Source organism: Dermacentor andersoni, chromosome 1 (genome assembly GCF_023375885.2).
Source record: "Dermacentor andersoni chromosome 1, qqDerAnde1_hic_scaffold, whole genome shotgun sequence".
Lineage (NCBI taxonomy): Eukaryota > Metazoa > Arthropoda > Arachnida > Ixodida > Ixodidae > Dermacentor > Dermacentor andersoni.
In genome coordinates, this window is record NC_092814.1 from 163,403,310 (window position 1) to 163,415,967 (window position 12,658).

The 12,658-nt window shown below is 41.5% G+C and overlaps 1 protein-coding gene across 1 annotated transcript in view; it reads right to left on the reverse strand.

Annotated features, from left to right (window-relative positions):
* LOC126547082 (uncharacterized) overlaps positions 1-12,658 on the reverse strand; it is a 36,392-nt gene that overhangs the window by 19,127 nt on the left and 4,607 nt on the right. Inside the window, exons 3-5 of the mRNA XM_050194934.3 lie at positions 11,574-11,735; positions 4,404-4,611; positions 2,997-3,192 (exon numbers count right to left, since the gene is read on the reverse strand). Of these exons, the coding sequence (XP_050050891.1) occupies positions 2,997-3,192; positions 4,404-4,611; positions 11,574-11,735 (566 nt within the window). The remainder of the gene's footprint in view (positions 1-2,996; positions 3,193-4,403; positions 4,612-11,573; positions 11,736-12,658) is intronic.

Genomic DNA, 12,658 nt, shown 5'->3' on the forward strand with positions numbered 1-12,658 from the left:
GACAAAACTGATTCAGAGAATGCTTGAGAAGTTGGGCACTATTTGTGGCATACACATGGCATAACATTTGGAAAAAAATTAAAAATTATGGGGTTTACATGCAGAAACCACTTTCTGATTATGAGGCACACCGTAGTGGGAGACTCCGGAAATTTCAACCACCTGGGCTTCTTTAACGTGCACCTAAATCCAAGTACATGGGTGTTTTCACATTTCGCCCCCATCGAAATGTGGCCGCCGTGGCCGGGATTCGATCCTGCGACCTCGTGCTTAGCAGCCCAACACCATAGCCACTAAGCAACCACGGTGGGTACATTCAGAAATGAGCTTCAAGTAATGTATGCCCAAGGTGACAGTGAAAGCAACAGTGTGTGCAAAAGTTGCAAAAAAAAAAAAATGGAAGTCATTTTCATACAAGATTGCAGAATACAAGAAGGCCTCACATATGTTCCAGAGGTTTCCTAGGTATACTTTGTGGCGCAAAATACATTTCTGGAATAGGGACAGAAGAAAGGGAGACAGTGAAGCGTCTCCCTTTCTTCTGTCCCTTTTCCAGAAATGTATTTTGTGCCACAAAGTATACCTAGGAAATCTAAGCACCAACTTGCCCAAGAAGAAGTCCTTTTGGAACATGTTCCAGAGGGTTTTATAGGCCACATGTGAAGTACAAATAAAATGGCACAATTCTGAATCTTTTAAGGCATTTTTCTCATTTTGCATTTTTTAGCTATGTTTGCATTTTCAAAAGTTGACAGTCACTTAAAGTATCCTTATATGATTTGAAGGCAAAAGCATGAGGTCATGTCCAAGTTATCACCTTAAATTAAAACTGCACCTTAATCCACCTTGCTCTAATTTGTACCAACTTTAATCCACCTTAATGCAATTTTGGGAGTGGGCCAGGTTGGACGCTGTGGCTGTTCATCGTGGAATTTTGCAGTGCGAGCTGCAGCAGGTCCAGCACCGGGAACGTGACGTCATCACTTGGTCTTGTGGGTTTTGGTACTGTCAGATGATAATGCCGGATGCCAAATTTTTCACTTCATGGCAAATATAAGGCTTTCACCTTAAAGGGCCCCGCACCAGGTCTGGCCATTTTGAGCTGACAAGCGCAGAGCATACATTGTGTGATAACGATCGTGTCTGCAAAGTATTACATCGCTACGCGCTGCGGAAAGATCTGAAATTTCAAACTGAATGCCCCTTTTCCTTCTCCTCGCGGCCGCCGCGCTCCAAGCGTGAGGATGACGTACTCGCGTCCCTGCGCCTATGTACTCAAGTCCGCAGTGTGACGTCGCTCATGGTGACACGTGACTTTGAGAATTATTCATGGCACCATCTGTTACTTGTGTGATCTGTTGCTTGAATTGACGAATTGAAGTTTAGAGAAATAATAAAACACACAAACGGAATGTCTGCATGTTTCTCGCTTTACTTCGCATCGAAGCAAGAGAGATGTACTTCCGCTTCGTCTGCTTGTTCCCACGGTTGTGCAGTCACGTGCGCAGGTACCGAAACTATGCCATTTTTCACCGTGTTCCAGCGCATGATCATGCTCCGAGATCCACTTGTTCTGCCTCAGTATTTGTGTAGCACTGAATTATACCGCTAGTCATGTTTCCTTGTGCACAGCACGCAAAATTGTGCACTGCGCGAATGAAGCAACAGCTTGCGCGCGACACCGGCAACGAAAATGTGCAGCACCAGAAAAAAGAAAAAAGATAGCGCGACGTATGCGTCACGCGATCCTCGAGGTCTGGTATGGGAGAACGCAGGGAAGGAATTTCGTTTGCGAAGGCTAGATGGGGCGAGTGGAAAGAGCGTCTTGCTTGGCAGTGGAGCCCGCCTACTGAAATCATGGGTTTGCGGCACTGAAATATTTCTATCTCGGCTATTAATGAGCCAATTTGAAAAATTTTTTGTGGCAGAATGCTCCCTAGAGGACACGTAACAACTTCCACCATATAACCAAAATCTTCTATGGGGCCTGGTGAGGGGCCCTTTAAGAACTCTAGTTTCTACATTACATTATACAGAGTAATTAGCTTCAGACAATTTTCTGGGGTTAAATTTTATGCAGAATGGTATACTGTGGATGTTTCGCCTTCCTTAAAATAGAGAAATTCAAATATTGAATGCAAGGTGAAAATGCAATTTTAGTGGTGCCAATGATATATATATATATATATATATATATATATTTCCAAGACAACTACTGGAATATAAAAAAAGTGGCTCCACATTAGAATAGTTTGGGTCTTCCTAATATTATATAAGGCACAAAAATACTGAACTTTCTTGTCATTTTAGAACAGTAGCTTTTGCAACTAACCATAATCATTTGGAACGTTTAAAGGGCCATAACATTGACAAAATATTCTAGAGCAATAAAATTTACCACCTGGTACTGTACTATTGCTCTAAACATGCCTTCCAATTTTTATTAAAATGAGCCAGCAATTCAAAAGTTTACTTTCCTGGGCTGTGTATCTCGTTACAACTGAGGCCTGTTTCTACACTTGTAATGTAGAAAAAGAAATTGAAAAGTCTGCATGGAAAATCACTTTCCTGATGGCGTAATGATGACAGCATTAGGTGGAGAGAGATTTGTGTTAGCTACAGATATCACCCTGTCCGCTCCTTTTGCTCACACAATGATAATTTTCACAATTCTTTTTAGAAGTGAGTGAGAAAACAAGGAAAAGCAAGGGAATGAGGAGTGTACTAATTGGCTTTGTTTAACCTGCATTTTTTAGAAACATTTAATCAGCATAGAACCAATGAAACACAGCAGGAGGAACCTGGATTGAAATTCTCAAAAGCAAATAAATGAAGTATAACATCATCTTTATGGTCCATTTAAGAAAGCATGGCACCCTGTTATATATGGCATCCATGCTACTGTTCTACTTGGGTGCACAGCATTCACTGTGCACCCAAGTTGAGTATGATAAACGCTGGCAAGCCACAAGCCATATCAAATATGCGGCACACACCAGCCATAGCGTATGTCGGCGCTGTTCTCCAGCAGGGGTACTCCACTGAGGAAAAGGATGATGGCTGTGATGAAAAGGGGGCTGAGTACAGCCACCCATTCGGCCCCCCTGAGCACATTGGTAGAGATCAGGAAGATTCCCCACCATAGCGTGATTTCCCCAAAGTAGTTGGGGTGCCGCGAGTACTTCCACAACCCTGCACCAAGCGTAATTTAAAAAAAATTCACTTAATTTTGTACATAAAACACAGCTTCAGATTTTTTTTTGGCAAATGGCAATAATGTAATGTGCCTAATAATAATAAATAATAAAGGTAGTATCTTGCACTGAGTGCAAGATACTTTTGCACTCAGTGAGACAAAAACACAGTAGAAACAGACTAATGAAACAGTAAATTGAACAGGCAACATAAGCATTAATTGACTGATTGCATGCACAGTATAACAAAATAATAAAAAGCATTGGTTACATCTATGCGGACACAGAAAAGCTGTATATTTATGCAACAGACATGTCACTGGAGTGACTTATTTGTTAACAGCTCGGCTTTTCAGCTGTGTTTCATACGTGCTCTGCACAGATTGTTCTGCAGTAGGTGAGAACAGCAGCAAAAGCACATAATTAAAGTTGCAGGGAGAGCAATTACTGAAAAATAACAGTGTGTGAAAAGTTACAGAGAAGCTGTATAACATACATGGTTGTGTGATACTAAAAAAACAGAAAAGCTGTCTGCTATAGAGAAATTAGCTAAGCTCCTTTGGATAAGAATTCAAAACAAAATATATCACTACGTACTCTTGTCTGCTTTGTACAAATATTGAAATGAAAAGCTCCCAATATAAACTTCAGAAAAACATTACACTGGCTTTTGTATCCTTCTGCAATGCTCAAAACATGGCAGTGTCATTAGAGAAGAATACTGAAGTGAAGTTTCTGTACTGACAAGTGCAGGCAAAGTTATTTCAAGTGCCACACAGACACACAGTACACAATTAATTTAAGAGAACAAACTGCACAGATAAACACAGCTGTATTAGTGTGTTTGCTGAGATAATTCAAGCAGTGATGCTTTGTGGAAAGCCTACTTAGCTATTCTAGAAAAGGTTCCTTTATCTAAGCATGGGCTTTGTCGAAAGTATACAGACCATACAGTGTTTGACCAAAGCTGTCTCTGGGCCATGCAATACAGGACAGTAATTGTCACCTCGGCACAATGACAAGGTCAAGTTGATGTACTGCCAATAACTTTAAAGCACCAAGAATAGCGCAGGAGCCTCACAACATAGCCCAGAGACAGCCTTTTTCACCTGCATGGTGGCCTTCATATTTTTGTTAACTCTGTGCATAACTGTCACATATAAACACACTAAGCTCTGCACATAGGTCAGCTGCTGCCACTGTACTCACCAACGTCGCACCAGTGCCTGGCATTGGACGTGTTTTGCCGGTAGCTGTACTTTTGGGCATCTGCCATGGCCTCACAGAGGAAGCCAATGACAAACACAATGGTACCGGCCATGTCAAGCCGGGTCATGGTGGCATCCGTCAGGGGCTCGGCCTTGCGCGGTGAGTTTACAAAGATGACAGGCAGGCTGACAGTGTACACCCACACCGCCTGCATGGCACCATGCATAAGCTCATACAGTGTTTGATGTTCCTATATATGCTCTTCAGACACACATGCACAATACCTTTCACATCTTCACTTCCACATTAAAGCATTTTCCAGGGTATCTACTAACTGGGAAAATCGAGAATTCTCAAGGATTTTGAGTAGTTTGGAAATACTCGGGGAAAACTCGGAGAATTTCGTGTTCCTATCAGGGAACATTTGCTGTAATTTTATTGAAAGGGAACAAAAGTTGCGGTGATGTTGGCTCGAGTAATAGAGCGGAATCGCAACGAATCTTCTTTGACGCCATGTCGCCGGCTGGAGGAGTTGCCAGTGTACAGTCAACGACCAACTTTCCGGATGCTTCGCGGCGCCACCACGTACCCCATAAAGTCAATGTATAAGAAAGTCTCTGAAAATGTATATGAAATTTCGGTCGCAGGAACCGTTCGCCGTCCCATTTTCTTGACCTTTCGCCGTGACCGCAGGTCCCACACGGCATTAATCAAAGCCACCACTGTTGCCGTTTTGATTATCTCGCCGCCTCGAACCGGCGCTCTCGCACGCAGATATGCTGGCAGCCGTAGCCACCGCTAGGCCTAACGCTAGGCCTAGCTGCTTCGACGTTCGCTATTATGCTTCTTGCCATTGGGGGCCGTGTTTTTCATTGAAAGAATTCGCCGCTGTCGGCAACTGCACAGACTCCGCCTTTGTGGTCCTTGCGATTGGCTTTGAAGCTCGGAAAGCACGTTGCTTTGCATAATGCCGGTTCCCGAAAGTCAGCTTCGCCTCCATACAGAAGTGTTAGGCTGTGAAGCATACTCGAAATTATTGCGGTGAAGCAGAACAAGCGTGGGAAGGGGCAATTGTCACGGGACCCAGTATGTATTCCTTAATTATACACGCGTGCACCCGCCATCTCCTGTCCCAGTACGAGCACCGATATGCCTAATAAGTGTATTGGCAGGCCTTCAGTGCTTCTTCAGATGTGCCTGTGGCGATTTGAACCTTTAAGAGCAGTAAAAGACACGCATTCATTTTTCCAAACTGCCCGATTTTTCGCATGTTTTCGCAGTCCCTAGGGAGTCCCAAAAATCGGACGAGAACACAAAGGACGTACGCATTGAGGAATAAACGGGAACGGAAGCACGCCGCCCGCTTCTTTGAAGGAGCTTGAGCTCCAAGAACAAAATGTTGGCTGAAGCCGAGATGCAGATATCCCTCATCCAAACCAAAGTAAACTCTTTAAAGCAGTGAAACGCAACACTGTGGCGGTTGTGCGCGGGCTTAGTATGTCAGGACAGTTGAGGTCGACTTACCAGCTCTTGCGAGAGAATCTCATTCGTGACAATTTAAGTTCCGGCCTCATACCTATGAGCTTGCTATCAGTTGATTTAAATATATAGCTCATATTCGAAAATATTTGCTTCTGTATGCATCTCCTTTTTATTCGTATTTGAGAATGTTCGACTCGATTTGCAATGAGTTATCATTTCTTTTGAAGATATTTTATTTGCTGTGAAATTTACTAGCCCCTCCCTTCTGTTTTCCTTTGGAATAAAATAAACGCTACTTATTACTATACAAACTCGATTATGTCGTTTATTTTTTTTTTAATGTTTTAACCTGCTTGCTTGAGAGTGACGTCATCAGGCGACATGGTGTCAACCCGTCTCGACATAGAACAAATTTTTGGGTCACTCAGGGAATTTTGCAAAGGCACCCAGGGAAAACCTGGAAAAATCAGGGAATTTGGAAATGTCAACTTGGTAGACACCCTGGTTTTCTGCACAGCCCTTAAGAAGCAGCTTACAACACTGGCAATAATAGAGGAATTTCTACTTACGCACACTGTACCATGTTGGACATAAAGTGCAATAAAATGGCATAAATTATGCACAAAACAATGACAGCAAGTAAATGTGGCAATTGTACATTTCCCTGGAAATCCTTAGACATAAGTTGTTCTAAGAACACTTAGAAACACAATAGCTGTTTTGGGGCCACACACTGGCATGTTATTTTTCCATAATGATCCCTATGTACAGACCTTGGGACCTTAACATGGACATAATTTGTAACAATTGTGATTTTCATAAGCAGCTTTCTGAAATTCACTGCATGCATTTAGTACACAATGGTTACTTTAGAATACGACTCAATAGCACTAAATAGACGAAAGCAGCCCACAGTAGTCAAGACTTAACAGTGAGTAGAGACCGGATCTTGAGGCATTAAAAAGATGTAGGTTATAGGCAGCTAAAACAGGCACTTAGAGCCTGACTTTAGGCACTGATAGGGGCCCGAAATAAGCACTGTAAACTCCTCGCAAACCATGGCCTGGTTTATGTATTGAATATATGCATAGTCAATTTTCATGGTAAGAAATTGACGTAGAGTTCATGTGTGAGGTCTGAAAGGCAGGAACCATATTGTGCAAGCCATCGCTTCACAGGGCTTAGCTGCCCCATGAGTTTTTTTTTTTTGTAAATCCACTTACTGTAGCCACACATTATAACACCAAGAGCAAGTAGTATGTATTTAATAGCCAATTCTCTTTTTTTTAGGAGTACACACACATACTGTATTCAAGAAACCAAAAGAAATGTACAGAACTCTGGACCAATATCTTAAAAGCTAGTAGCTGGTCCAATATAGACTATACATTCAGGTTATATGATGAGACAAGGAGAAAACGCTAAGCAAGATTCAGATTCAACATGTCTTCACTTGTAAACACGATGTACCACGTAAAAAGATACTAGAACAAATTTTGAAGAAAGGGGGTTAATCGAGGGGCCTGATTTTTTTATTAGTCATATCATAAGAAGCCAACAAACACTGACACCAAGGACAACACAGGGGAAATTACTTGTGCTTAATAAATGAAATAAAGAAACGCTAAATTAATGGAAATGAAAGTGGATGAAAAAACAACTTGCCGCAGGTGGGGAAAGATCCCACAACCTTCGCATTGATGTGGCAACATTGACCCGTTCAGGTAGCATGTATTGGTTTATTGACAGGCTGCCTTCACCCAAAAAGGTCACATTCTCGTGATGCCTGCGGCAAAAAGGATGTTCCACATCCGCCGCCAAGGTCTGTGAGTGGTGGCGCTGGCTAACACTCCTAGGGTTCTACTAGGAAACGTAAATACCCAAGAAAGTGGATGGGGAAATGGCGCCGCGGTAGCTCAATTGGTAGAGCATCGCACGCGAAATGCGAAGATTGTGGGAGCATTCCCCACCTGCGGCAAGTTCTTTTTTCATCCACTTTCATTTCCATTTATTTATCATTTATTTATTTCATTTATTAAGCACAAGTAATTTCCCCTATGTTGTCCTTGGTGTCAGTGTTTGCTGGCTTCTTACGATAGAACAAATTTTAAGTCTTGAGTTCATACCTGTTGCACTTGAATGTACAATACTCTGGCAACACAAAACATTCCTGCTTACAATGATGCATAAAGTGAAGCAAGCACAAAAACACAAAATACACCAGGAAAGCTGCTTCCTGACATGCAAGAAGAGATAAGCATTTGCCTATAATCCGGTCTCTAACAATGAAGCATGTTGTTAATAAGGTCTTGCTGACAGACTGTGTTGTTAACCAAGTCTGACACATGACAATACATGACAACACATGACGTGTGAGAACATGAACTTGCATATAGCAGGTTCGTGTTTCCACACGTCATGCCTGCCTGTGAGAGACACTGCTTTTAGAGATAGCAGTAACATCAGCACCGATTCAAGAGTGCGACATTAAAGAAAAAAATAATTTCACCTGTATTAGTAAATTACTCGACTACAATATCAAAAATGCCACTCTTACCGCTAGAAGCAGATCAGTAAGCCAGAAAAGCCATAAAGAAGAGAGACAGGCAGCGACACTACCTTGAAGTTCCCTCACCACCTACATGTGACATCATGAATTTTGACAGCGTCTGCTAGTGCCTAGTTAATTGTTTATCGGTAAAAATGGACTATATTATGTTTTAAAGCAGCCAAATATTAAACATGGCAATTTTCAGAATCTTGTACTGAGCCAACAAGGCCCAAATAAAAAAAAATACTTTGAAATCTGTTACATCACACTGACCTACCACCACTGGAGTTTTTGTGATAAATTAAAGAAATTGAGCTTTCATCTTCATTTTCTTTTCAACATTCAACCTATTATTGCAAAATAATGAAAATATAGTTTTCGAATAACTTTTTGTTGGCCGAAGCTGATTTAATGTTTCTCGTTACTGGTCCCTTTAAGAAAGAAAAAAAAATGAAAGGCATGCTTTAATGACATATTTGTTGATATGAATGGCTGAAACTTTAGTTTTGTTGAAGCTAACCTTAAAAATTTCATGCCATTCAAATTGCTTTCAGTGTTCTTCATGTGTTTTTGATATCATTCTGCTTCACAACTTTGGCAGTTTGCAATACAAGTGAATCAAATGCTACATCTCAGATAACTGAGAAATATAAAAAATAATACTCTAAATTACATCCCGCTGACATCACCAAAACTGAGCACCAGAATCATGGAACCTTAATTATATAGCATCATCAAATAAGCAGCCATGAACAGCTTATTAACCCTGCAACTTATCAATTCTTTCCAGAAAATTCTTTTTTACAAACTGCCCCAAATATTATTTATAATGTGTCAACAGTTTGTAGATAATACACAGACCTGAGTGATACATATCAACAGCTCTGTTAAAGATATTCATTTAAACAATTAAAAATGAAAAGAAGAAAAGCTGTTCTTAAAGAACAACAGGCTTTTGCTAATTGTGTATATAGATTTTTAGATGCAACATTCTGAACACATGATAATGAAAGAAATATAAACCGTCAAGTACAGCTAAACCTCGATATAACGATGTCGCTAAAATCGGCACTTTGCTTCGTTATATCAGAATTTCGTTGTATTGAAATTTGACCTTTTATACAAATAAGTACCGTCGCCGATAGATTTTTATTACACGGAAAGGGGCCGCAGAATTTCGAGAACTATCGGTGCAATCAAGAAAAAAGCAAATTTGAATGAGAAAACAATTCATTTCGACAAATTTGGGAGTCGGCAACGAATGATACGGTTTCATGTCACGTACGTCAATATCTTCTCGGCGCTGCGAAGTAAGCGAAGCCAGCCATCCTTTCGCGTGCACTGCGCCCCCGCGGCTGATAGCGTCGCCCGCACTGGGACGACGTTAACGGGAAAAGCGCCGGCAGCGAGGAGCAAATGCTTCGTCTGCCTCTCGCTCCAACCGGTCACCGAAACTCGAAATACTAAACGTGCGGTAAGACAGCTTACATGGTGCCACGCCGTCTCGGCACGAGCAGCAGATTACCTTTAAAGCAGGGTGCGCGGCTACGTACGCGCTCAGCCGCGCTTACAGACATGCGCAGCCACGGCCGAGTTGCATGCCACAAATCGAGACGCGCGTCAGCTACCTCCCACTCCGCCACTTCGCGCACGCTCTCCTCCCCCTCTTTCCCTGTGCTCGCGCGGGAAGGCGGCACTCGTGAAGCCACCATCTTTCTTGTCTCACCCTCGCACACTTTCAGTCGCACCTAAAGCACACAGCGCGCGGCGCACGATAGGATCTTATCGCACTTGGCCTTTAAGCGGAACATGATGCGGCTTCACTTCGGGGTCGCTCTTGATTTGAGAGGTGTTTGCAAGCAGCCGCTTGTGATTCAATCATTTGACCGTCTGCGTCCGCGGAAGTTTCCATTTATTGTTCCGGCATTCTTTTGCGGCGGCAGTGAAATTTCGTTATATTGAAATCGCATACAAACACACTTCGTTATATTGAGATTCTAAATACATGGTGTTCTATGGACAAGTGGTTATGAAAAGTAAAATACTTCGTTATATCGAGACTTTCGTTATATTTAAGTTCGTTATATCGAGGTTTAACTGTTTAATAAATGAGCACCCAAACTCAAACGGTTTGAAATGAGTTGATAAGTATGGTTTGTCTCTATTGAAGCATAAAGTAATGATTGGGAAGGGTTGGAAAAGGGAAACATTTCCTGTAACATATGTTGTGTCTGGCACACATGGGCACTATTCAGCAGCAAAGGCGGAGCCACAGGACTCGGTGGCTTTCCCATGTGGCCTCTTTCCCAAAGACCGAACAAGCGCAATAGTGCTTAACTCAAGTAAGAGTTAAAGCATCACATATTTGAATAAATACTCTGGTTATGTACAGATGTCCCGATGTCATATGTCTGTGGATCAAGTTAAACAAGAGCTTAGTGTAACAGCTGCTCAAGCAACTCAAGCCTCTAAAATGTGCAAACCATTCTCAATTCAGTTCAGCTTAAATAAAGTAAATAAACCATCAGTAAAAAAACTCTTTGTTAGTGTTTCACACAGAATTAATTGAACCAAACACCTAAGCAAAGCCTAATAACTGCAATTTTTGAACAACAAAATTTCAAAAATTAAGAGCACTCTGCTCCTTGGACCCATTATAAAAACAGCACAACAGCAAATGGAGGACTGAAAGAACAAATTAATGAACACAAGGGCACAGCCCACAGTGCTTGTGTTCATTGGTTTGTTCTTTGTGCCCTCCGTCCGCTGTTGCGCTGTTTCTTATAATGGATTACCAACTAGTCCGGTCACACACATTTGCTTCTTGTGACCGCTGGAGAAAGAAGCAGCGCAATGAATGCAAGGGAAGTAATGACAGTTTTACATAACCATATATGACAACGAAGTGGCTTGTTTATTGTTGCAGAAACACTACGAATTAGCCTAATTATAAATGAAGCCACTGCTGTTATCACAGCCTGCTAACATGCAAGAAATGCTGGAAAAGTCTGATTGCCATATGGAACAGCTCCCAGTCCGTGGCTTATGATACCCATGCTGCACTGACATAAATAAGGCTGCTCTGTTTTGAAAACTATGCAGCACTTTTCATTGCTATTGCTGAATTGTCAACCGACCTGAAAAGTCCAGAAGATGGCGAAACGTACAATATTCTTGCTAGCTTCTTGAAATCTCTCATCTCTACCAATTTTGATAATCCGGAAAAGGAGGAATGTTGATAGGCGCACACCCCACAAGCAGACAAGACCAGTGGTGAGGCACTGCCTTGGGCTATAAGTCTGAAAAAGACAATCATGACTTAGTATTAGTATTTCCAGCCAGCAATGTGTCTTGTGTTTAGGGTATTTATCATTTTTTCAGATAACAGTAAATACTTGTAGGCTGCTTAGATAACTTTATTTTACAGCAAGAAAAAATGTTTTTGTTTTCACATTGAATGATGAAAAGGAGGTCCAGTCCAGTCAAATGTGCCTTGTACAAAAAAAAGAAAGTTTTACAAAAAAGTTTAGAGCTATGTACACCACGCAGTGTGTTAATAACTTTAACAGTGGTATTTTTCATATTTTGCACCAAGGTTTAAATAAGCACTGACAGCATCTTTTTGTAACTTTAATACTTCAATGAATTTATCTGTGTCTAGTAATCATGGAATGAAAGCGTAATGTTCCACTGTGACAAATAATTAATTATAGCATTGTTAATTGTGATGCGCTCTGACGTCACTTGAGAACAAGTGATAATGACTGTAGATAGCTGAGGTGCCACACTGCAGCAGTTGCAACTGACTGGATGTGTGATCACATGGGCTCACACACTAGTGACGGTGAAGAATAGGTTTGAGAATTTTTGCACTACAGTCAAACCTCCTTTGTAACAACTTCAAACTCAAAAGTGAAATCCACCTGACAAGCATGGACAGCTGTATAATGATGGAGTTTTGTTGGCTTGCAAATTTCTTCAGTGAAGCTGCATATCTGATCTTGGAAAGGTATTAATTTTAGTCCCTCCCCCACTTCCTGATAAAGTTGAAGATAAGCAGGATAAGCAGATAAGCAGGAACATATGAAAAAAAAAAAAGAAGAAGAAGAGCCTGCCTGACCTATTTCACATGTTCCTCTTCCCAATATTACTGAACCCAAAAAACATCTAATGAACTATTCAGTTCCTCAGTAGTATTCATATAGCCCAGCACTTCTGCAAT